A 27,473-nucleotide genomic window follows, 5' to 3' on the forward strand; every position below is an offset into this window, starting at 1 on the left:
GCAAATAAAACTAGCTTAAGTCACAAAAATAAGTGACAGACCTAAAGAGAAAACTAATCTATTTAACAGCTAGATCAATGCTGCTTCTGTGATTTGACTTTTCCCCGTAGATATACAAATGCAAAGATGCAAAAATTGATATCTTTGTACCAGGGTATAGGTTATGAGCAACAACATAAATTATAATTTAAAAATTCCAAAAAGTCACATTGGAAATGAATGCCATGAATACTTAATCACACTAAGTGATAAACTAAATCTTTTTGTATTGACCTGTCAAAAGAAGGCACATATTTTACTAGGCTAATTCAATCAAAGATTGACAGAGATTTGGATCTTCCTTGTTCTTTTTGAGACAGGGTCTGGCTCTGTCGCCCAGGCTTGAGTGTAGTGGCATGATCTCAGCTCACTGCAACCTCCACTTCCCCGGCTCAAACTATCTTCAAGTGGGGATCCTTATAAAAGAAAAACTAGAGAGATCTTTCCAGTTTCTTCTTGGACAAGGTCTTACTTCCTAAACATAAGACAACAGAGACATCTAGTGGCTGCTAGAATAATTTGGACAAAATATTTCAGATATTTTCACCATTTAGGTAAGTTTGAATTATTACATAGGTAATGTTTCACAGATTTCTCTCCAAACAGTGATTTTCAAGTAAGGTAAATTTCCAATGATGTATTAAGTTATACCTCCATAACAGAGTGACAAATTGACTCCCTCCGAAAAAAAAACAAAAAACACAAGATCCAATTCTTTTGAAATCATTACTATGATAGTACAAAATTAAATTATATAAATATTATTTCCTGAAATAAAAGAACCTGGTGACTACATTCAGTTAGAAAAAAGTTGATCTGGCCACCTATCAGAGTAATTACTTTTGCTTGGAAGGTAAGGTATAAGGGACAGGAGTAAACTTATTAAGCAGATTGAAGTTAGTTGGATAAAATGAAATTAGGCTGGGCGCAGTGGCTCATGCCTGTAATCCCAGCATTTTGGGAGGCCAAGGTGGGTGGATCGCTTGAGCTCAGGAGTTTGAGACCAGTCTGGGCAACACGGTGAAACCCCATCTCTACAAAAATATAAAAATTAGCCAGGCATGGTGGCTTGCACCTGTAGTCCCAGCTACTTAGTGAGAAGATCGCTTGAGCCTAGGAGGCAGAGGTTGCAGTGAGCCGAGATTGTGCCACTGCATTCCAGCACAGGCAACAGAGTGAGACCCTGTCTCAATAAATAAAATAAAATAAATTTTAAAAGATGAGATTAAAACATAAGGATTTCCCTTTTATTAAACTGAAAGGAAGGTATTTAGAACAGTATCAGAAGCATATTAGGACAGAACTATCGAAAGTTGTCACATATTTATTTACCTGTGATGACGCAGCTTTGAAGAAAGTTAGTATTAATTTCCAAGTGAGAAGGTATCCCAGAACATAACAGAAGTCTTCACTCAGTGGTTTAATAGTAACTATCTGTCCAACAGGAATACACCCCAAAACATTTTCTAGTAAGTCCTCTTGAGTGCTAAGAAGAGACATCAGTGCTGCTGGTGGTGACCTAAGAATCAATGATTAAACACCACAAGTTTTCTTTATAATTCATTCCTTAACAAATTGACAGTACTTGTAAACTTCAAGCATTTTAGAAAAATTTCTCTGTTTTCCAAAAAACGTTTTAAAAATTCCCCTCTATTGAGCCAATTTTAACTCCTAATCTCACATAACAGTAAAATAAAAAAGACATATTATAGCACTTGAAGGAAAGACATTTTTAGAAAACGTCTCTTTCAATTTTCTAAGTGAAAAAAAATCACACACCCAGAGAAGCCAAATGATGAGTCCAAAGTCTTTCAGTTAGTAGGGGAAACTGTTAGGGATTCTAAATCCTACCCGGCCTTTTATCATCTTATAAAAGACAAAGTGAAGATTAAGACTTCGAAATTTGTCACTTCATTCTAGTTTCTATTTTATTGCATATTATCTACTTAGTACTATTAAGAAATATCACAATGATACTATTAATCGGATAAACACAGAAAATAATTATGTGCCTGTTTAAAAAATCATGATTGTATCTTTTTAGGAAAATAAATGTACCATTCAGATTAATTCACAACAATGTAAGTTAATTTTCTTCTTTATGGAACTACTCTACTCATTTATACTTTCAGGTGAACTTATGAGAGTCTCAAAAAGTAAAATACTTAACTCTCTTCTCCATGATACTCTAGCCTGGTTCTCTCCTTTCACTTCTGTGATCGTTCTTCCCTTGTGGCTTCCTTCTCCCAGCCCACAAGTACAGGCCTTCTCCAAACTTCTGCTCTTAGGTCTTTTCCTTCAACACCTCCATCTCATGTACCCAGCCTTCTATATTCCATACTGATAGTCACTAGATCTTATAAAATACCAGCTCCAAAATCTCTCCACTTTTCACATTGCCCTCCAGGCATTGTTATTTAACTTCTGCAATCACCTCCACCTCTGCTTGCTTCTTTTTACAATTCATGTTTCACATTAGTGTCAGAATCGGCTGGTGGCGCCCTATCTCCTACCAAGTAATGACCAAATCCCCCCAAAAAAGTCATTTTTAAGGCCATTTATTATAGGACAGGAAGCATTCTGGCCTACAGCATTCTAGCCTATTTCTGTCTCAGAAATGAGAGAGAGAAATTCCTGCCCTCACAGAACTTACATTCCAGTAAAGAAAGATATTATCAATAAAACTATACATTAAGTGGTAACTACTCAATATTCCCCAAGCACATCCTCACATTCATGACTCAGTGCCTTTGTACATGATGTTCTCTTAACTTATGTTGTCTTTCCTGTCCTGCAGAAATGCTACCTAACCTTAAAGGTCCAGTTTAAATGCCTCTTCCTCAAAAGAAAGTCTTCCCTTCCTGATGTACATTAATTGTGCCCTCATAACATGCTATCTTATATAGGCCTAACTGACCTTTAAAAAAAAGTTATCTATCCTTTTTCTTAGCACTTATCATATACTATATTTTCCATAACGCTACAGTATCATCTGTATCAGATAAATTCCTTAAGGAAAAGAAAGTGCTCACTAAACACTGCATATTCCCCTCAGCATTTAATTAATACTCTGCACAAAGTGGATGCTCAATAGATACTTGAACCGATACACTCTTTCCACAGCCACCATATGGCCAAAGATAGTTTTACTGAACAGTAGCAAACGGAAAATGTGATTTAAGAACAATTAAGAGAGAGACACAATCTTTTGGGTGAAATCTATATTTCATTTATATCTTACAGATAACTAAAAAGATCTATCTGTAGAATGAATATAACTCTATAGCTTCTGTGCTGCTTCAGTCCTCTAAAGACATTATAAGTGAGATGGATTATAAGAATTTAATAAAACAAATTATTTAAAAAAACCTTACAAGGCTGGCTCTTCTTCTTCATCTCCGTATGACTTTAGATTATCCTGATCATACTGTGGTAATTCAGGCATCAATCTAGAAATTAGAACATTATTTTTAAATATGTGATATTAAACTGTTTATTAAGTCGTGCTCAAGAGCAGAAAGACCAATACTTATTTTATAATGAGTAAATGTTTTAATGAGTTTTCTCTAAAATAACTACTATAGCCAGGACTATTGAAATATAAATTGTGTATAGAGAACAATAACCTAAAAGATGAGGCAACTTAGGGTCCCTATAAGTGAAGCAGTCAGATCTCCTTCTTTTAAAAATTTTACTTTAAATAATTAAAAGTAAAAACTAAGCATATATTCTATTTTTTTAGACCACTGTAACATTGATTCAATTGGATGAATTCTTACTTGTATAGCATATGATAAACAGCAATTTGCACAGGCCTAGCTCTGAAGAGGAGTAATGGGGCCAATGTATTTAACAAAGTCTGGAGATATTCTGGTAAGTTTGTTTTTTGGTCAGCAACTAATCTTGCAGGAAGTTTGTGACTCAATAGCTGTTCCTTTGAGATATACGTTAATGTTTCACACATGGGTTTCAGCATTGCATTCTGAAAGGATGTTTCAGACACATCTTTGTTTTCTCCTAATGACAAAAAGGAAAGAAACATGCACGTCTCAAAAGAAAGTTAGTATAGCTTAAATGATTCACAATCAAGTGTCATTTAAGAAAATGAAATAAAAACTAGACATAAACAATAAAGCAGTCTTAACTAGAAACATGAACTGAATATATATTCCAGTTAATCTCAACTGTTTTAATGACTTTTATCTGATCCAGCAAATGTTCGATAGCAAGGTTCTATTCACATCATCCATTCATGTTATCTGAAGTATTATTATTTTAATTTGCAACAGTCATTGGATACTTTGCCATTTTTCAATTTTTGTCTGTAAAGTAAAGCATAGATGATGCTTCTGAGAAGCCAAGCTTTCTCTTCTGGCTTTTTCTTTTACTATTTAGTATTATTTGATTTAAACATCAAAATTTTTGGTTTTGAATTTTTCAGTAAGTCATTTCCAATGAATCAATCTCATTATTATTCCCTTTTTCACTTGCCTGTAACAGTCACCAAAATAGGTAAAAGCAAACTGTGGATGCCTTGGGAAAAAAATTCTTTCCATTCACTGATTAGATTTACAGGAAGATTGCCAATGGTATCCAGAGTTGTGGAATCAAAGAAAGCACTGAGGTCACAGGCCAAATCACAGCTGACACAGGCAAACAGTTGCACAAGTGGAATAGAATACAATGCCTGATTCTCACTTGTTGTCTGAAAAAACAATAAAAATGAAATAGGTAAACAGACTTCTACCAGAACACTACAAATAAAGCCAATATAAAGAAAAGCCCCACTTTCATTTCTTTGAATTTTAAAACGAAAAGCAGTTGAGGTGTGTAATCTCAGGAGAAACATAAAATTTTACATCAAAATAACTTTTTTCTTCAAAATTAAATACCATGAATTAGAATCATTAATAAACAATTTATTCTCAAGTACCCTTTTTAATTTCTAACCTATGGAAGAAAACACTAAGTCAGACACATTAAATACACATTTATAATCTTCTCAGTAGCCCTACAAGTTGTAAGTTATTATTTTAAAATAAGAAAATCGGCCAGGCACAGTGGCTCATGCCTGTAATCCCAACACTTTGGGAGGCTGAGGCAAGTGGATCACATGAGGGCAGGAGTTTGAGACCAGCCTGGCCAAAATGGTGAAACCGCATCTCTACCAAAAATATAAAAATTAGTCGTGCATGCTGGTGGGCATCTGTAATCCTGCTATTTGAGAGGCTGAGGCACAAGAATTGCTTGAACCCAGAGGGCGGAGGTTGCAGTGAGCCAAGATCGCACCATTGCACTCCAGCCTAAGCAACAGAGCGAGACTCTATCTCAAATTAAAAAAGAAAGAAAGAAAGAAAGAAAACTGAGTCTCAAATAGTTTAAGTTTAAAACTCTAAGTCACATAGCTAATAGCAGGCAAAGCAGAGATTCAGACCAATCCAACCCTGACTGACTTGCTGCCTTGGAGCCTACAAGTAATATACCTCTGGTTGCTTTGGGTCAAAAATTACACTAATTCCCTCTGAATCTGCTACTATTTAATGCATTACTCTCACAATATTCACACAGTATGTTTTAGAAATAATCTAATTATAACCAAAAAAGACCAAAATAATTGTCATTAACAGATAAAACCTGAAAGGGCTGTGCTGCAAATATTACAATAAGCTAATGGAGAAGGCATTTTAATAACAGGAGATTTGGTCACTGAATGATGCTGGTAGTCATTAAAAATCTATCATTTTACTATTCTGTCAAATAGTAGCTGGTAAGAAGAACATCTATAAAGTGTTTTAAATTATACAAAGGAACCAATTACAATCATCACTTAAAGAATGAGATTAGTAAATAGTTCTGATGCAAAAGTATGTAAAAAAACCCACAAGAGGTGATGACATATCGGGTTAATTTACCTCCAACCAAGCCAACATGGAGCACATGATGAAGTCCCACTCACTCTCTGCCAAAGGGGATGAGCAATATTTCAGAAATAGGGAAAGAAACCGGATTATTTCTATATTTACACCCAGTACCTCTGGACTTGCTTCTGATAGATTACTGTGATAAAGATAGAAACAAAAGACAATAAAAGATTATATTGACATTCAATTAGAAAGTATGCTACTTCAAATCTTACATACTTATTTATAACTGACTTAAATGTCTACCATAATTTCTCTACAAAATTGTGACACAGATACGTAATCTTTGTCTGAATTGTATACTGAAGGAAAAACATAGTATAAAGTATCACCTACCAACTGAAAAGAAAAATATCTTCATGCTCTTTCTTCCAGGATATTATGATTTTTAATATTCCATGTAATAGCTCTCCATCATCTATACTTTTGGTTTGCAGACAAGAATTGAAAATGGCAAGATGTCCAAAACCTCCTAAAGTAAAATTCAAAATGAAAATTAAAAATATTTAAGAACTATACCGCTACTATTAAAAAAAAGTCCACTTTGAGAAGTAAAAGACTTTCTTGAGAAGTGTTCAGGTTAAGAACTCTAATAATGACTTTTATGTAAGAGTCAACAAATGAGCTTATAAGCTCCAAAGGGCAGAGACCCTGTCTCCAAACCCAGCACCTAGCACACAATAGAGAATTTGGGGGAGGAGAAAGAGTGAATGATGCTGTAATTTAAACTGACTTATGCTGTTTTTGTTTTGGTTTCTTAAGTGCAGGACATATTCAGCAAACTCATCATTCAAATAAAAAAAAAACCTACAGCTACAGAGTAGCTGGAAAGAGCAAATGGAAAATAGAACATACTGTTTCATAATTTATACATTCATTCACTCAATAGCAGCTAGTACATGTGGTAAACTCTGATGTGGACTCACTCTTTAGAATCTCTAACATTCCTCAAAATCCATCCACTGGTGTATCTTAACACCCTCTGTCCCCAACCTTCTATCTTACATACCAGCCAAAATGAACAATCTGTACCCTTGTATGTTTTTGTGTACCTGGAATGCCCTTCCCCAACTATGTCCATATGGAAAACTATTTATCCTTCAACACCCAGTAGAAACATTTCTCTTTGTGAAATTGCCACTAACACCCTCAAAGCAGAGTGGAAACTCCTTCCTTTCTGCCACTTCTATACATAGTACATCTTTTTGCTACGTCCGTTATGACATAATACAACTGTATGTTTGTCTTCTCTACAATAGGAACTACCATGTAGCAGGTGCTCATAAATGTTTATTAAATTAACAAACAAATGAAAAGTGCAGTGTTTTAAATACAACGGACGCTATTTTTGCCTTTATATGTTCAATCATTGATTGGCTAGGGAGAAATGAGGCACAGCTTTAAAAAGCTATAGATAGAAAAGAAATGGTTAGAAGGTATTTCTGGGTGTAAGTCTTCCCTTAAGGCCCAGCATTTTTGTACTGTAAAATGGTAACAGCCACTGTCTAACAACACTCATCCATATAATCTCAGAACAAATCAGCTGTAATTCAATTTACCTCTGCTAGATGTGGTCTTATATATTAGAAACAGTTCTTCATCTCAAGCAATAATTAAGCTAATGAAATATTTATTATCAAGCAACTAACCATTAGTGCTGCAAAGATCTTTCTTAGTCCAGCCCAAAAGAGCAGGTATACATTGAGCACTAAATTCTTTCTTTTCTTCTTTTGACAAAAATGGACATAGACTTTGAATGGTATGCAAATTGCCTTCAGTTAGTGGAAAAAAACTGTTTAAAGAAAAAAAAACACAAGTTAGATTTCTTCCAAACATACAGTTATTTTATATATTTCTTTTATTTGGACTACTGAAAAAGATAGATGAATAATTCTATCACATATAATTACATAAAAAGAAACTATGATAGATTTAACAAGTGCTGACTTGATGAAATTGGTTTTTTTTGCTCCTTTTCTCTTTTCTGCATAAATTTTTAAAATGAGCATATATAACTTTTCCCCATATATGATTTTTTAAAATTATACTAGCCACATGACATTATGTCCTCTTTTAAAAAAAAAGAGTCAATTGCAGGGTGCGGTGGCTAATGCCTGTAATCCCAACACTTTGGGAGGCTGAGGAGGGCGGATCACGAGGTCAGGCGTTTGAGACCAGCCTGGCGAACATAGTGATACCCCATCTCTACTAAATATACAAAAAATCAGCCGGGCGTGGTGGCAGGCACCTGTAATCCCAGCTACTCGGGAGGCTGAGGCAGGAGAATCACTTGCACCTGGGAGGCGGAGGTTGCAGTGAGCTGAGATTGCGCCACTGCACTCCAGCCCTGGTGATAGCGCAAGACTCTGTCTCAAAAAAAAAAAAAAAAAAAAATAGAGTCAATTGATTCAACTTAAATAAACAGTACCAGTTGTGTGTCCTTTCTTTTCTTTTTTTTTTTTTTTTTTTTTTGAGACGGAGTTTCACTCTTGTTGCCCAGGCTGGGGTGCAATGCATGATCTCATCTCATTGCAACCTCTGCCTCCCAGGTGCAAGTGATTCTCCTGTCTCAGCCTCCCAAGTAGCTCGGATTACAGGCATGCACCACCATGTCTGGCTAACTTTTTTTTTTGTATTTAGTGGAGATGGGGTTTTACCATGTTAGGCTGGTCGCGAACTCCTGACCTCAGGTGATCCAGCCATCTTGGCCTCCCAAAGTGCTGGGATTCCAGGCCTGTGTGTCCTTTCTTTGAACTGATATTTGTATTTGTGCATATATATAGTTGGGTTTTATTCACATAAAAAGGATGACACTAAACGTATTGTTCTATCATTTACCACTTACATATACTTTCTGTCAGAACATATAAATTATTCTGTTTTAAAGCTACATAACAAAAATGAACAAAATCTACCTAACACTCCATACTATGGAGGTATCATTATTTAACTATTTCCCTATCAGTGAACATTTAGGTTTCTCCCCTTCCCAAATTTTTGCCGTCACACATAAGGCTGCAATAAATATCCTTAAGAAGATATTATTCTGCGTATGTATAAACACCTCTTTAGGCTAAATTCCTAGAAGTGGAATTGAAAGCTCAAAGGATTTGAATGTATTATATGTTGGTGATCTCAAATTGCTTCTGAAAACACATAATCAACTTATACTTTCACCAAATATGCACAGGTGTGACTGTTTAGCTGCACATTTAATGAATCTTTTTGATTCTTGGCAATATAGTGGATAAAACCATTGCTCTTAATTTGTACTTCTGTCATTATTAGTAAGGCAAATCCTTTCATATTTCACATTTCAGTATTGAGCTACCTTTGACCATTTCATCTATGAATTGCCTCTTTAAGTCTTTGATAAATTTTCCAATTTGGAGGGTTTTACTGATTTATATAAACTATCTACATATTACAGATATTTTTTGTTGATTTGCAAATGTCATCTCCCATTTTGTCATTTGTCCCTGTAATCTTTACATTTTGTTCTGAAAGTTTTCATCTTTCAGAAATACTATATAAAAAATTTTAACTGTCATAAAATACACATAAAATTAATGTATTAGCCATTTTAAAGTGTAGAGTTCTGCAGTGTTAAGTACATTCACACTATTGTGCAACTAATCTCCAGAACTCTTCATTCTGCAAAACTGAAACTCTACCCACTAACACGAATGCTCCATTCCTCTCTCACCCTTGGCCCCAGGCAACCACCTTCTACTTTCTATCCCTATGAATCTGACTACTCTACAGAAGGAATCATAGAGTATCTGTCTTTTTGTAACTGGCTTATTTCACTCGGCATAATGTCCTCAAGGTTCATACAGACTGTATGTAGCATGTCAGAATTTCTTTCCCTTTTAAGGCTGAATAATATTCCATTATATGGTTATACCACACTTTTATTTATCCATTTATCCACTGATGGGCACTTAGGTTGCAAGTTTTCATTTTTGCAGAATCAAATATATATATATTTACATAAAATGTAAAGGAGAAGGTCTCAGTATTTTTCTTCCAAACACACAACCAATTTTCCCATCATTATTATTTACTCACCACAGTGATTTGAAATGCCACCTATATTAAAAACTAAATTCACATTTATGTGTGGATAGGTTTCTGGACTGTATCCACTGATTTGTCTACTCTTCAATTTCATACTGCTTAATTACTATAATTCAATAATATATTTTATATTTGGCATGCAGTCTCTTTCACTTTTTTCAAAAATTTCTTATTTTTGAGAACTTTTTCCTTCAAATGTATACTATGTTCAGAACAGTTTACTAAGTTTTTCAAAAACTGCTGAAATTTTGATTGAGATCGCACTGAAATTATAGATTGACACAATCATTTTTACAATTTATCTTCCCACCTTCTTTTGTGATCTTTATTCAAGTTTTATAATTGTAATTTTTTGTTAAGTTTATTTCTAAGTATTTATAGTTTTTGTTGTCATTGTGAATGGAATCTTCTTTTTCTCCCATACCATTTTTTAAATTGATTACTATGGGTAAATAAGAAAGCTATTTATTTTTGTGTGGTAAATATACATCCATCTCCTTAGTAATTAGTTCCAACAGTTCTTTAGCTAATTCCGTATTACTTTTATAATCAGAAAAAAAATGTTAATTATGCTAAAAAAGCTAATGTCAAAAAGTTACATACAGTATGATTCCATTTATATAATATCATTTTTTGTCTTGTTTTGAGACTCGGTCTCACTCTGTTGCCCAGGCTGGAGTGCAGTGGCGTGATCTCTGCTCACTGCAACCTCCACCTCCTGAGCTCAAGTGATCCTCCCACCTCAGCCTCCTGAGTAGCTGCAACTACAGGCGCACACCACCACACCTAGCTAATTTTTGTATTTTTTTGTAGAGATGTTTTGCCATGTTGCCCAGGCTGGTCTCGAACTCCTGGGCTCAAGCTGTCCTCTCACTTCGGCCTTCCAAAGTGCTGGGATTACAGGCATAAGCCTCCACACCTGGCAAATTCCATTTATAAAATATTCTTAAATGACATAATTACAAAGAGAGAGAACAGATTAGTGGTTGCTAGAGATTAGGACAATGGGAAAGGGAAGGGAGGTGGCTGAGGCTATATATGGATAAGCAAGGGATCCTGATAATGAAACTGTTCTGGACTTGACTGTGGTGGTGGTCACAGATGTGAGCTACACAGAACACACGCACACTCTGTCTCTCACACACACAAACATACACAAACATGTGCCTGTAAACTAAGTCAACTGACTGTATCAATGCCTTTTCCTTGGTTGTAATACTATGCTAAAGTTATGCAAAACAGTACCACTGGGTAAATGTATGATTTATTCTTTGTATTACTTCTTACACATTCATGTGAATCTACAATTACCTCAAAATAAAAAGTTTTTTAAAACTTTTAAGATAAAAAACGGTCAAAATTTAATTTAGAATTCTACTATGCCAGAACATGTATCTTATCATTTCAGAATTCTTCTTGGTAAATCAGTAAATTCAAAATGCCTCTTGGTAAATCTCAGCTAAGTATTAATTTGAATGCTGAGCTTCACCAGCACACCCAAACCCACAATCTACTTCTTTGTCTTAAGAACAGACACATTTGTTACATTTCCAGAATATATTTCAATAGGATGATGTTATTTAAGAGAAGAGTAACTTTCCCTATCACTTCCATATAGCAAATAAAGTGATGGAAAAAGAGTATTAGGAAAGGGCAAAAGAAAAGATTTCTATCAGAAAGATTTCTGGGGAAAAGAAAACAAGTTCATGAAATGCTGTTGGCTTAAAAAAAAAAAGTACAGTATAAAATTCTACAACAAAAGACTATAGAGTTAAAACTATTTACTTTAAAAAAAAGGTGTCGGCCAGACATGGTGGCTCACACCTGTAATTCCAGGCCTTTGGGAGGCTGAGGCAGCAGGACTGCTTGAGCCCAGGAATTCAAGACCAGCCTGGGCAACCTGGCAAGACACCATCCCTACAAAATTAAAAAATTAGCCAGGTGTGGTAGTGCACACCTGTGGTCCCAGTTACTCAGGAGGGTGTGGTGGGAGGATCACTTGACCACAGGAGGTTGAGGCTACGGTGAGCCATGTTCGCATCACTGAACTCCAGCCTGGGCAACAGAGTGAGCCCTGTCTCAAAATAAATAAATAAATAAATTCAAAGGTATGTCCCTAACCTAAAACAATTTAATTTGCCTTGAAGTCTTTAATTTCCTCATTTCCTAAACCTGTTTTCTTGATTCATTAGAAATTATTCATTAATTAGGGGTTGCCAAAGTGACCGATTACAGTAAACTACAAAGTAAAAACATTTTAAATAAGAATACCTTTCTTTTCTCTTATAATGTGGTTTTACTTCATCAGATGAAATGCTTCGGGAAAGGATCAACTTAGCAATAATAAGAGACCACAGTGTGCCATGTTCTCTGGACCTGAAAAAGGAAAGAAAAAAATTATATTCCGTTTTGAAAGCATACCGAATAAAATGTTTAAACACTGGATTCCTTTTACAGAATTAAATAAAGCACCTTGTGATGGCATCAATTCACCTAAGACTTTGCACCCAAGCAACTGCCAGTAATTAACCAAAGAACTGAGAGTTTCGGCTTTCAACACTCCTTCACGGCTGGTATTGAGCTCTCATCCCTAGGCAACTCCACAGTCTCTTCAGTCCCAATAGGGGAGATGATCTTAGAGATTAGGCTTGAAGACCAGAGGCTGTAGCTGGGAAAAAGACATCTCCCAGAGGACACCTAGGCAGGCTTAAGTTGAACAATCAAAGAGGTTCTTTGGTTCTGAGGAAAGTTGTGTCAACTAAGTAGAATGCGATTGGAAAGGAAGCCTGGGTCCTCTGATACAGCAAAGCATACTCAAAATACTATCAGGAAGTGATAAACTCCTAAAGAGAAAGCAGTTCAATACAGTAATTTCAAAAAGCTAAACATCTTACTACTACAATCTCTACAAGGACTGTTTTCATACCTGCCTTCCTAATCTAGGGGAGAGGGCTTTGTGGTCATAACATTAAGACACACCTATAACAACATGTAAGATAAAGGATGAATCTGAGAGCACCGGGAGGATGAGTCACAGATAAATCAAAACAACTTCTACAAGCTTCTACTTCTTTTTTGTCATCTGACCCCTGTATGTATTTATGGATTTAATAAGACAGGCAGAATACAAATATCTTCCCCTGAGAAGGTTAAATCAAGTATTTAGAATTCATAAATTATTTATTATTAAGAATAGGAATTATTTAGATCAATCCTCTGACCGAAACATTAGCATGAAGTAGGGTTCCCTCTTACAGAAGGCAAAGCCATAAAGAAGTAGCATAGTCATTTTAAAAATAGAAATTGAAAGAGATTCTTACCTGTTAAATAACAGCTGCAAAAGGCCCGACGTATTACCAAGTACACGTAAGTTATCATACGTAATATTCATTTTTTGAAGTATTTCACAAAATCCAGTTAGAAAAATAGGTGGGTTATCTAATTCTTCACACCACTGCAGTGAATAAAGCAGTTCTGCAACTAAAAGAACAGACAGCACCAAATTATCAAAAGTACTCTGTGAACAAACCCTTCAATTATTTTCACTTCTCCACCTTGTTTTCTAACACTGTTGTGCCCACTCATCTCAAAACACCTATGAACTGATTTTTCAAATCTGCTTTGAGATGTTCAAGGACAATGAAAACTGAGAATATTTGTCTGATACAAAATACCACCCTTTTCCCAAATTTTACTTGGTCCTTTTTCTGATTAGTTAAGAATGTGACAAGAACCTAAGTTACTAGAGATACTGAAAGAATCTTCTTACCATTTTGGCACAATTGGTAAAAAGTTCCAGACAGGAAAAACAACTAAGGGACCCAAGACCTGAGGTGAGAAGTTCATGGCAAATGGGAGAAATGGGAGACAGTATGATACAGTAAAAGGACATGAGGCCTCAATTACAGATTGGGGTGGATTCAAATCTGCATCTCTCTCTCAAGCTATATAAATAGTTATCAATTAGGATACTACGAACTACCTCACAGGACTGCTGTGATAATTAAATGGCCAAGTATCTATCATTGAAGCCTGGTATATTATAGGTTTCTAATACACAGTCACAGCTCCCTTTTATAAAGCCATGTATAGCTTTTGGAGTCAGAAGCATTGTGACCTGGTTCAAAATCTAATCCTACACTTACCAGCTAAGCAGCTCTAATCAAGTCATGGTAACAAAAACAACAACACTATCTGACTAATGAGCTCGATAAAATTAAAGAAATAATATTGCCAGTTTGTAATTAGTAACACAAAAAATTATTACTCTACTTACTAGTTTTGGATTTGCACAGATTCACCCTGTGAGCAATGTTAAACTACAGGCTTGTTTCCTTTCCCTTAACTAAATGTGAAGGTGGCTGCCCAAAAGAGGTGTTTCAACTTTCTTCCACAGAGCATATATTCCCCCTTCTAGTAACTGTGTTACAGCTGAGGGCTTACAAACAAGACTGATACAGGGTTTCTGCAAATTCTCTACCTTTAATACCATCTTGTAAAAGTCACTCCACCACCTATAATTCTAAACCATTTGTTGAAACAGGGAAATTTGCTGAGGCCCTAAGTCCTCTTAGGGTTCAACATTTGAACGTCCACTTGCCAGAAAAAAAATTAGAGCCCGATGAAATACAGAAGTATTCAAAACCATTGGAATCAAAACAGCATGGTATTTGTATAAAAACAGACACACACAGACCAATGGAACAGAACTAGAGAACCCAGAAATAAATCCACATATTTGCAGCCAACTGACAAAGTCTTCTACAAAAATGCCAAGAACATATATTGGGGAAAGGACATCCTCTTCAAGAAATTGTGCTAGGAAAACTGAATATTCATAAGTAGAAAAGTGAAAATAGACCTCTACCTCTCACCATCTAAAAAGATCAACTCAAAATGGATTAGAGACTTAAACCTAAGAACTGAAACTATATAAAACTAGAAAGCATCAAGGAACGCTATAGGACATTGGTCTAGGCAAATATTTTTATGGCTAAGACTTCAAAAGCGAAGGCAACAAAAACAGGCAAATAGGACTATATTAAACGAAAAGCTTTCTGCACAGCAAAAGAAACAATCAACAAAGTGAAGAGACAATCTGTAGAATGGGAGAAAATATTTGCAAACTATTCATCCAACAAGGGGCTAACATAAGGAATATATAAGGAACTCAAACAACTCAACGGCAAGAAAGGAAAAAAAAAATCCCATGCTCAATATTAGTAATCATCAGGGAAATGCAAATCAAAACCCCAGTTAGAATGCCTCTTGTCAAAAAGGTAAGAAATAAGCTGGGAATGGTGGCACTGCCTGTAACCGCAGCACTTTGGGAGGCTGAGGCAAGAGGATTGCTTGAGCCCAGGATAAAGACCTGTCTGGGCAACATAGTAACACCCCATCTCTAAAAAAACAAAGACAAAAAATAACAAATGCTGGCAAGAATGCAGAGAAATAGGAACTTATATACTGTTGGTAGGAATGCAAATTAGTACAGCCATTTTGGAAAACGATATGGAAGTATTTCAAAAAACTAAAAATAGAACTATCACACAATCCAGCAATCCCATTGAGTATTTAGAAAACCAGTATATCAAAGGTATATGTGCACCCCCATATTTGCTGCAGCACTATTCACAACAGCTGAGATATGAAATCAACCTAAGTGTCCATCAGTGAATGAATGGATATATAAAATGTGGTACATATGCACAATGGAATACTATTCAGCCATTAAAAAAAGAATGAGGCCGGGCACGGTAGCTCACTTCTATAATCCCAGCACTTTGGGAGGCTGAGACGGGCGGATCACGAGGTCAGCAGTTCAAGACCAGCCTGGCCAACATAGTGAAACCCCGTCTCTACTAAAAATACAAAAATTAGCCGGGCATGGTGGCGTGTGCCTGTAGTCCCAACTACTCGGGAGGTTGAGGCAGGAGAATCACTTGAACCTGGGAAGCAGAGGTTGTGGTGAGCCGAGATCGCGCCACTGCACTCCAGCCTGGGCAACAGAGTGAGACGCTGTCTCCAAAAAAAAAAAAAAAAAAAGAATGAAATACTGTTATTTGCAGCAACATGGATGAAACTGGACATCATCATGCTAAATGAAATAAACCATGCACGGAAAGACAAACATCACATGTTCTAATTTGTATATGGGAGCTAAAAAAGTGGATCTCATGAAGATAGAATACTATAGTAGACTGATGGTTACCCTGAGAAGGGTCAGAGAGAGCAGGGGATGAAGAGAGGTCGGTGAATGGGTACCAAAATACAGTGAGAGAGAAGATATATGACCTAGTATTCAATAACACAGTAGGATGACCATAGTTAACAATGATTAATATTGCAAAATAACTAGAAGACTTGAAATGTTCTCAACACAAAGAAATGACAAATGTTTGAGGTGATGGATATCCTGCTTAGCCTGATTTGATCACTACACATTCTATGTATATATCAAAATATCACATGTACCCCATAAATATGTAAAATTATCAGGTATCAATTTTTTTTTAATCAACAGAAAATTCTGAATCCTTGATAAAACACCAAAGCCTCACACATTTTCTTTAGGGTATGCGCCACAGGATCTGTTTATATTGATGTCATGACAGCCTGAGTAGCTAACACCAAATTACGATCCACAGTTAACAAGATTATAGCAAGATTCCAATATATTCGTATCTAATTTGCAATTTCACATTCACCACTTAAGTAACTTCAAGGTTCTCATCATTAAAATAGGAAAAAGAAAGCTGAAGATTCTTGAATTAAAAATTTAAATTGCAGTATAATCAAGATTATTTCAAAATTATATTCATTCATGCATTATGTTATATGTAAATACTCATATATACTTACTTATTTTCTCGAGCTCATTATTTTCTAAGACTGTTTCCTTTCTCAGTGCAATTAAGACCATTTTGCTCAATAATGCTGAAGTACACAAATGGCTGGGAAGTGCCTTTATGTCCTGTTCCTTAAAATCTGTTTTGAAACATTCATAATTCAAACTCAATCTTCCCTCTAAAAGAGGTCTATGTAACCACTGTGGAAAGAACACGTCATATACAAAATTATTTATTACCTAAGCAACTGAGACTGAACAAAAATGAAGTTGTGAGAATATTTATTACCAAAACCACAGAAACCTAGAAGTTTGTTTTCTTTTACAGGAAATTATCAACATGTGTATTTCTTTAAGACTCCTTAAGTACAGAACTAGGTCCTAAGTCTTTGTACCATGGCCACTGCCACTGTCAAATGGTGTCTTGCAAAAAGCAAACATCCAGTATATGAGCATACAAAGACATCAAAGCAAAGCAAAATATTCATTTTATGTTTTTCTTCCCCAAAATAAAATAAAAATATTCAAGCTTGCATGAAATCCAAACTTCAGAATGAGATATGTACTCTTCAATTTCAAAAATACCTGCATAGGAAGAGACTGCCTCATCTTTTCCCATTCACTGTCGTTCGGCATTACACTTCCAATATAAACTCCCATAAGATAAGAATCTTCACTCTCTAGAAGTGTATTTAGCAAATCATCAACAGCAGACAAGAGGACTTGGAGACTAAAAATAATGCAGAGAACTTAACTGTTGTAGTTACGCTATGACTAGTTTGAATACCCCAATACATATTAAATACCCTATAATAGCTCACCTGAACAAAAAGAAATGATGAAAATAAAAAGAGGTAAGTGACGTTCCCCCACCGATGACACACCAACATAACAGTCAAACTGGGGAGGTAATCCAATATTTATCATTTGAAATCTAGTGTTGCTTCCTATCTATCTCAGAATGAAGAGGACCTGACCTATTTCAGACCAGGTATTTCAGAAATATAGCTACCTTATGAAATGCAGCACTATTTTACCTAAACCCAATATCCTCTAAATGCATTCTCTCTTCTCCTTTATTATATGGATTTAGGTATGAGATGTAAAATATACTTGCAATTCAACATCTTAAAACACTGCCTACCTGTCCCCCAAAAATAAATAACCAAGAACAATCAGTACATGTGGTGACCATGAGAGGCTACAATGCACACCAGCCTATGACAAAGGATAGTATCACCATCACTTTACTGTCTATAAGTTATGAGTCCAGCAGGTATGTTATAGCAAATTATCCTTCAATTAACTGGCAGTTTAAATGGACGGTCATTGAAACAAAATGGTTTTGGAAAAATTTGTTTGGGTCTTTTCATAAGAGTCCTATAGATTTGTTACCTAACAAGTCACTTTTCATTTCTCTTTTTTTTAAGAGATGGCATCTTACTATGTTGCTCAGGCTGGTCTCAAACTCCTGGAGGTCTCAACTGATCCTCCCACCTCAGCCTACTGAGTAGCTGGGATTATAGGGACGAGCCCTACAAGTCGTTTTTCATAGGCACTCACACTGATCATGGAATCTAATTTAAGGACACTGTTCAAGTACAAAAGAGACACTGAAACCAAGCTCAAAAAAGGTTACCTGTTGATATCCAAAGATGAAGCCTGAACTTGGTTCTTCAGCCACAGAGCAGACAAATGTAGGAAGGTACTCTCTTTATATGAACTGTCAGTTTGATGAACCAATAAATTTACACCAGAGAGCCAAGTATTTTTCAGTTTACAGATAAGAAAATCTAAAATCAAGATGTCAACAGGAATTTGTAATCTCACTGAATTAACTCTAATCAGCACAAAATGTTTGAAACAACCCTACAGATCTGAGATTTTTTTAAATACCATTTAAAAAAGAAAAATTTTAAATTGCCATTCAAAATTCAATTGCCAAACAAAGCAACTGTGTCATAAACATGCAATCATACAAGCTAGCACGTATCATATAAATGTAAAATGGTAAGATTTTTAAAGTTACATTTTTTATGCTTGAACTTATTTACAAGAGTTGTCCCTTTGGAGACATTTTTAAAAAAATTATTACACCTTTTCCAAATACAGAAGTTAGTATTTAAGAAAGGGTTGGTAGCCAATGATGGGCAGAAAAAAAAGAGAGAGAGAGAAAGAGGAAGGAAGAAGGAAAGAAAAAAAGAAAGGAAAGAATGAAGGGTGGGAGGAGGAGAGCTCTCTATAGATAGTATTTTTTTATGTTCCTTTCACAAATAAGTCTGAATTAGCATATAAGGCAAGAATATAGTCCTTAAAAAGATAATTTCAATTCTATTTTGATATACACCAAAGATTGAATGTTTCTACTATAATAAAGGGATATTATTATACCCCTTTTACAAATGAGGAAACTAAGACATCAAGAAATTAAGGAACATGCCAGAACTGCTGAATGGACTAAGATTCTACCTAATCAATTATGGCTCATTCCAAATTTCTTTGAATATCAAGTGAGATCTTTAGAAATAACATCTACGTACATCTTTAACTTGCTTTCTAAAGCTGAAAGTGTTTAAGACTGTAGCCCTTTACTCAAAATGCTTTAAACTTTCAAACACATTATGATTCAATTAATAAATCCTGGGCACTTACACTCACTATGAAGGTCAGAGCCGGAGATTCCCAACAAAACATTTGAGCAGTAGGCTATTACCTGGCAAATGTGTTTTTTCTTTGCTCTGAGCACATAACTGAAATAGAGTTAATAATAAATCTTCAGATGATGGCATTAGCAAGCATCCTTTCGCTGAGCTGAAATAGTTATAGGCCACATCACAGATAAAAGACACTGATGAGTCACTATTTTCAGCTTCTGATAATTTCTTTGTTTTGAATAAAGTTTCATGAAGTTTAACAATGATTCTTTCAACATATACATCTCCAATCAAGTAATCTAGAGAAAAAAAGGTTCAAACAGACAAAAAATAAAAATATTAACGTGTATTTTTAAATATCTTACTTTGGATTAATAATTCTATAGGTCTCTCCTGGATTTTAAAATGGTGTTTATGTATTAGACAAAATTTTATCAACAAATCAACACATTCTCTCACACATAAAGGCCCTCAAGTAAAAAAGGCAGTTTTAAATTAAGTAGAAAACAGAAATGGTTCTGCAGTTAGGGTGAGCAAGTTTGCTACACTGAAAACCCTTTAAGTCATGAGTCAACTTTATGAGTTAAAAAAAAAAACCCTTTAGGATATAGAACTAAAAATATTAAATATCTTCTAAGTCATGGTATGAAGATTAATAAACAATTAGGGTGCTTACAATATTAAGATATGTAAATGAGCTGGGCGCAGCGGCTCACGTCTGTAATCCCAGCACTTTGGGAGGCTGAGGCAGACAGATCACCTGAGGTGAGGAGTTCGAGACCAGCCTGGCCAACACAGTGAAACCCCATCTCTACTAAAAATATAAAATTTAGCCAGGCATGGTGGCATGCACCTGTAGTCCCAACTACTTGGGAAGCTGAGGCACAAGAATCACTTGAACCCAGATGTTGTAAGCCAAGATCACACCACTGCACTCCAGCCTAGACGACAGAGGGAGACTCAGTCTCAAAAAAAAAAAAAAAAGAAAAAAGAAAAGAAAAAAAAAAATTTGAATGAGTAAGTCCTGTTATTTTTAACCAATAACACGTAAGCTGAGCCCCAAGCAATCCCCCACAAAGGTGAAATGGACTATTCCCCATTAGAAAACAAAAGCCATATTTGTCCTACCATTTTTAACATGTTGGGATAATACCAAGCTTAGAAGAGTCCATCTTTCTGAGAAGTGAGATTCTGAAGATACCCTGGATTCCAAGTCCTCATTACAAAGACAATCTGCCAAGTTGACCAATTTCTCACCAAGGATATCGCCTTTGAGCCAAGGAGTTACTAAAGCATGTTTATCTGAACTAGGACATGCCTAAAACCATAAAATTAAAGCAAAGATTAACAGCAAGATCAAATACTCTCTCTGTCCAAAATATTACTTGTACCATATTACTATCCCTTCGTTATCATGGCTCCAATTCTACCCCCCCTCCTCCTCCTCCTGAAGTTCTAGGAAGACTGGTATCCTCCCTGTTCCCCACTAAGCCTGTATGATGTTCACTTCCATGCTTTGCTATGTTACCTTCCCAGCCATAAATATTCCCCCACCCCACCTTTTTTTTTTTAACTTAAAATCCCATCCATTCTTTGAAAATCAGTACAAATCCCACCTACTTTATGGAGTCTCCCCATCCACTCCAGCCCACAATGATCACTGCTTTTCTCTGAATTTCTAAAGCACTTACTGGATTGTATAATTATTTAAATGTTTCATCTGTGTATATCTTGTCTTTCCAATGAGATTGTAAGTTCCTTGGGAGTAGAGACTGTCTTAAACTTCTTTGATACCTGCTATCAACACTGTAGATATGTTCAATGAATAATGAATAAATTTTGAAGATAGATTTATAAATGCTCTATAAATTTTTGTTCATTAATTTTGCTAAAATTAAAGAACAATTAATGTATAATAATGGTAAATTACTTCAATATGAACAATGGGATTTATTTCCCCAAATTCTCTGATATAGAGTTACTAGGGCCAGATATCTGACAGCAACTTATTTTCATGAGGTGGGGAAGCAAGAAAAAAAAAAACTGTAAATCCACCCCTAAAGCATGCTGATCCATGTTCCCAGAGCTTCTTTTGCTTTAAGGGCTGAGAAGTAAGGAATTTGCAACTTGGTTCATTTCAAAGCAATCTGGAAGAAAAAAAAAATCCAAGTGCAGATTGGGTAGTGCTTGGAAAACTTTATCCTTTTATTTAAAAATTGTAGGTAACCAGAGCTTATATTTTAGTCCAAGCTTTATCACTAACTAGCCTATGACCTTGGACAAATCTTTTAATCAACGTGGGCCTATCTCCTAATTTGAAAGTTGGAAAGATTAACTTAGAAAATCTCTAAGGTCCTTTTCTGGTTCCAAAACTCAAATCTGTTTTTTAATTGATGGGTTTTTTAAAAGATGACTTTAAGACCAGCCTGACCAACCAACACGGTGAAACCTTGTCTCTACTAAAAATTCAAAAATTAGCTGGGCATAGTGGCAGGTGCCTATAATCCCAGCTACTCGGGAGGCTGAGGCAGGAGAATCACTTGAACCCGGGAGGCAGAAGTTGCAGTCAGCCGAGATGTTGCAATTGCACTCCAGCCTGCTGGGCAACACAGTGAGCCTCTGTCTCAAAAAAAAAAAAGATGATTTTAAGACTCTGCTCATAAAGTATTAAGGTTCCATAAAACAAGAAAAACTACTTTAGAGTTTAGATGGCTGTGATACCTGCTTTCCCAGTGTAGTTTGCCAAGTAAAACCAATCTATTCTGCAGAATCCTGGTAAACAAAATAAACTTCTGAATAAAATGCCTCTCGAGTTAGCAAGATAAGAAATTCAACATAATGTATAGGCATACCTCGTTTTATTGGGCTTAATATTTACTGGGCTTTGTAAATGCTGCAATTTTAAAAATTGAAGATTTGTGGCAACCCTGCATTGAGCAAGTTTATTGGCACCATTTTACAACAATATATGCTCATTTTGTGTCTCTGTGTCACATTTTGGTAATTCTCACAATATCTCAAACTTTTTCATTATTATGTCTGTTATAGTGATCTGCAATCAGTGACTTTTGATGTTACGATTGTAATGTTTGGGGGTGCCACAAACCATTGCCATTTAAGAGGGCAAACTTAATCAACAAATATTGTGTGTGTGTTCTGACTGCCCCGCTGACCGACCATTCCCTAATCTCTCTTCTCTGTCCTTAGGCCTCCCTATTCCCTTAGACACAACAATGCTGAAATTGGGCCAGTTAATTACACTACAATGGCCTCTAAATGTTCAAGTGGAAGGAAGAGTCACACATCTCTCACTTTAAAACAAAAGCTAGAAATGATGAAGCTTAGCAAGGAAGGCATGTTGAAAGCCAAGAGAGGTGGAAAACTAGGCCTCTTGTGCCAAACAGCCAAGTTGTGAATGCAAAGGAAAAGTTATTGAAGGAAATTAAAAGTGCCACTCCTGCGAGCCCAAGAGTAACAGAAAGTGACACAGACTTACTGCTGATATGGACAAAGTTTTAATGGTCCAGACAGAAGATCAAACGAGCCACAACATTCCCTTAAGCCAAAACCGAATCCAGAGCAAGGCCCTAATTCTCTTTAATTCTATGAAGGCTGAGAGGTGAGGAAGCTGCACAAGAAAAGACTGACGCTAGCAAAGCGTGGTTCATGAGGTTTAAAAGAAGAAACCATCTCCACAATACAAAAGTACAAGGTGAAGCAGCAAGTGCTGATGTAGAAGCTGCAGCACGTTATACAGAAGATCTAGCTAAGATTAATAATGAAGGTGGCTACACTAAACAGATTTTCAGTGGAGGTAAAACAGTCACATATTAGAAGAAGATGCCATCTAAGACTCTCATAGCTAGCAAGAAGTCAATGCCTGGCTTCCAAGTTTCAAAGGACTGGCTGACTCTCGTTAGGGGCTAATATAGCTGGTAACTTTAAGTTGAAGCCAATGCTTATTTCTCATTTTAAAAATCCCAGGGTTCTTAACCTTATGCTAAATCTACTTTGCCTGTGCTCTATAAGTGGAATAACAAGGACTAAATTACAGCACGTTTATAGCGTGGTTTATTGAATATCTTAAGTCCACTGTTGGAAAAACGAAGGAAAAAAAGAAAAAAATTCTACAATAAGTAGAAATATTACTACTCATTGACAATGCACCTGGGTAACCCAAGACCTCTGATGGAGATGTACAAGGAAATTAATGTTGTTTTCATGCCTGCTAACACAACATCCATTCTGCAGCCCATGAATCAGAGTAATTTTAACTTTCAAGTCTTAATATTTAAGAAATACATTTCATTAAGCTATAGCAGCCATAGACAGTGATTCCTCTGATGGATCTGGGCAAAGTCCACTGAAAACCTTCTGGAAAAAACTCACCATTTTAGATGCCATGAAGACATTCATGAACCATGGGAAAAGGCTAAAATAGCAACATTAATAGGAGTTGAGAAGTTGATTCCAACCCTCATGGATGACTTTGAGAGGTTCAAGACTTTAGTGTAGGAAGTAACTGCAGATGTGGAGGAAAGAGGCAAAGAACTAGAATGAGACATGAAGCCTCAAGATGTGACTGAAATGCTGCAATGTCATAATAAAATGTGGATGGATGAGGAGTTCCTTCTTACAGATAAGAAAGTGGTTTCTTGAGGTGGAATCTACTCCGGTGAAATGCCGTGAACATTGTTGACGTGACCACAAAGGATGTAGAATATTACATAAACTTAGATGATACAGCAGTGGCGGGGTTTGAAAGGATTGACTCCAATTTTGAAAGAAGTTCTTCTTTGGGTAAAATGCTATCAAACAGCATCATATGCTACAGAGAAATCTTTCATGAAAGGAAGAGTCAATCAATGCAGCAAACTGCACTATTGTCCTTATTTTAAGAAATTGTCACAGCCACTCCAGCCTTCAGATACCACCACCCTGGTCAGTCAGCAGCCATGAACATCGAGGCAAGACTCTCCATCAGCAAAATGATTACAACTCGCTGAAGGCTCAGATGATCATTAGCACTGTTTAGCAATAAATTAATTTTAAATTAAGATATGTACATTGGTTTTCAGATATAATGTTATTGCACACTTAATAGACTATAGTGTACACAACTTTTATATGCACTGGCAATCCAAAATACTTGTGTAACTTGCTTTATTGCTGTGGTGTGGAACTGAACTTACGATGCCTCAGATATGCCAGTAAGAACATATCTAATGAAAGAAGCTGCCTAGCTGTAAGGAGATGAGGAGGCTAGTGAGTCATGGAAGCGCAGGCAGCAAACACTGGCTAGGAACTTCCAATCACTGCTCAGGAAGAGGATTTTCTTCCACACAGATGTGAGTATTTGCACTTCACGGCAGGTACATTCCTAAGTTGGAAATGGATACATTAGTCTACTCTTATCAAATTATTTGCACCCCCTGCTCTGAATCAAGGCTTATCAAGGAGCTTTCTGATAATTTAGCTCTTCATGTAACTTGGCTACAGGGAGAGAAGGCACTAGATAAACTAAGGCAAATAGTGTGCCTGATAAGTCATATTCCTCATTGAAAAATAATAAATATTCTGTATTTATTTTGTAAAAATAAAACTATGGGGAAAATGGGGAGTTACTGTTTAATGGATACAGGGTTTCAGTTTTGCAAGATGAATTAAGTTATGGAAACTGCACAATGATGTAAATATACTTGATGCTACTGAACTGTACATTTAGAAATGGTTAAGATGGTAAATTTCATGCTATGTGTTTTTTTTACTACAATTTAAAAAATAGAAAAAAACATGCAAATTCAAGAGTTAGCTATGAAAACAGAAAAATAATTTGAAAATGCTTTAAAAAGGAGTAAGAATTTCAGGTAGCTAGTCATAACATCTCTACAGTTGGAAAAGTGTTAGTTATAACATTTACATCCTCATTAGGAAAGAATACTTAAGCCGTTTTGAAAATTTGTAACTTGTTTATGTTCTTTCATTTCTTTTCATTATTCTTACCACTAATTTTCTTAGTCAGTGGCAATCACACAAAGACTGGAAGATTTTTATTTACCTACATAGTGTTCCAGAGTAGAGAAAACTTAATTTTCTCATGTGTTCTACCCAAAGCTAGAAACACCAATCCATTTCTGCAGTAGAAAAAGTAACTAGAATAACAGCAGAAAGTTGTAGCTTTAATTAAAAGATAATAAAATGTTTAAATCTGCCTTTGTTACCTTCTAGGAAAGAAACACTGGATTTTCCAGAGCCTGTTCATTTTTCCCTAATATTACTAACCAGAAAAATACTACTACAGGAAAGGAAAAGAACAAATATCTTCCCACATTATAGGAAGAAAGTTACAATAATGAGGAAGTTCTCTAACACAGAACCTGACTATCTGACCATATTTATTGTGTAAATAGGACTACGGTTATAATATTTCTATTCCCATAAATACAAAAAAAAAAAAAGAAAAAAAATCCCTAAGATACCTTTTCAATAATCTTAAGAAGAGAATTCCATTTCAAGTCCACCTGAAAAAAGAAAAAGAGTTAGAAACAATCTGCTAGAACAACTTTTTGTTTGAGATGGGGTTTTGCTATGTTGCCCAGGCTAGTCCAGAACTCATGGGCTCAAGCCAATGTCTCACCTCAGCCTCCTGAGTAGCTGGGACTACATGCATGTGCCAACATGCCCAGCTAAAACTTTTAAAAAGTAAATGAAGTACCCATGTAACCAATACAAAACTAAAATGTTCTTATCCAACTTTTTAAATGTATAGATTAAAAGAATTCACCTTTTAATTACAAGTATTTATCACCCTGGTACTGCTGAACATCTACCCAGCAGCCCTAGATACTTCCCAAATCATGATCAAGAATATATTGCTTGTCCTAAAATTGGCACTCACAGTGAAGAAACAACCAGAAAACAATAAGCAGGCTCATTCTACTCATCTATTATTCAAATAGTTTGAAAAGATATACAACAGGAATACCTTGGTTAGATCATCCAAGACTTTTTTTCTTTCCATATCATTGTCACAGCACCGGAGAGCACTGTACAAAATGTCCACCAGGAAACCAAAATCCTTCCTTTGATCTTCATTTAGCCAACCTATCAGTTTCTGGTATAAAAACTGCACCGCAGGATTTTTTTGTACAAGCTTGGCTATTTCAAGAGGTTTGGCTTGGACAATACTCTGTTTTTCATCACCAAGTAGCATTTTAAATACTCGGCTTGAAGAAAAGGAGTCAAGCAGAGTAGAAAGAAACCTTAGATGTTGCTCTGACTTTCGTTCATTGACATAATTAATACTTATATCTGCGAGTTTACAGACTAAGTCTTCCAAAGGTTTTTTCCTTAGAGGAGACAAAAGGCCTGAAGAATTATGAGTGAGAGAAGGTTCAGTTGTTAATTCCCAGCCTTCAATCTTCTCTCCTTCTGAAGATACACATTTTTCATTCTCTTTATTGCTTTCAAGTATCTCATCAGCAAATCTAACCTTACCATTTTTTTTTTTATTTGACTTCAATGAGCTCTTCGGCTTCTGAAGCACCTGTAATAGGTTAGATACACCCAAAACGGACTCAACATCAGCTTCTGGCTCACTGATTTTCACAACACAGATCTCTGACAGTCTTTCCCAGAAATGTATCAGTACATTCTCCAAGTTGTGAGCTGTTTTTTCATCTTTTTCCGTGTCTGCTTTGGCTTCCCAGGAACTTAGAGTTTCTGCTAAATGGTTAAATAGCTGCCCATGTTGCAACCCTGGGTCTTTGAGAACTGCATCAATAAAAGGGATCAACTGAAAGAAAAGGTAGAATATCATAAAATATATATTTGGTCTTCAACCCCCATCTCCTGGCACACAACTCTAAAATCCTTGGAATCTCCAAAGTGATATCATTTCGTAAGCTAATGGGTTGATTGATGGCTGGCAGC

General features: G+C 35.8%; 1 protein-coding gene across 4 annotated transcripts in view; it reads right to left on the reverse strand.

Moving 5' to 3' along the window:
- LTN1 (listerin E3 ubiquitin protein ligase 1) overlaps positions 1–27,473 on the reverse strand; it is a 65,111-nt gene that overhangs the window by 11,697 nt on the left and 25,941 nt on the right. For all 4 annotated transcript variants that reach the window (XM_034948302.3, XM_008965765.4, XM_034948304.3 and 1 more), the window contains 16 exons: positions 26,527–27,336; positions 26,021–26,062; positions 20,670–20,859; positions 19,601–19,840; positions 18,527–18,680; positions 17,473–17,617; positions 16,902–17,088; positions 13,361–13,520; positions 12,312–12,416; positions 7,610–7,752; positions 6,297–6,432; positions 5,952–6,096; positions 4,531–4,744; positions 3,819–4,056; positions 3,414–3,488; positions 1,372–1,558 (listed from right to left, as the gene is read on the reverse strand). In XM_034948302.3, the coding sequence (XP_034804193.3) occupies positions 1,372–1,558; positions 3,414–3,488; positions 3,819–4,056; positions 4,531–4,744; positions 5,952–6,096; positions 6,297–6,432; positions 7,610–7,752; positions 12,312–12,416; positions 13,361–13,520; positions 16,902–17,088; positions 17,473–17,617; positions 18,527–18,680; positions 19,601–19,840; positions 20,670–20,859; positions 26,021–26,062; positions 26,527–27,336 (3,171 nt within the window). The remainder of the gene's footprint in view (positions 1–1,371; positions 1,559–3,413; positions 3,489–3,818; positions 4,057–4,530; positions 4,745–5,951; positions 6,097–6,296; positions 6,433–7,609; positions 7,753–12,311; positions 12,417–13,360; positions 13,521–16,901; positions 17,089–17,472; positions 17,618–18,526; positions 18,681–19,600; positions 19,841–20,669; positions 20,860–26,020; positions 26,063–26,526; positions 27,337–27,473) is intronic.

Source organism: Pan paniscus, chromosome 22 (genome assembly GCF_029289425.2).
Source record: "Pan paniscus chromosome 22, NHGRI_mPanPan1-v2.0_pri, whole genome shotgun sequence".
Lineage (NCBI taxonomy): Eukaryota > Metazoa > Chordata > Mammalia > Primates > Hominidae > Pan > Pan paniscus.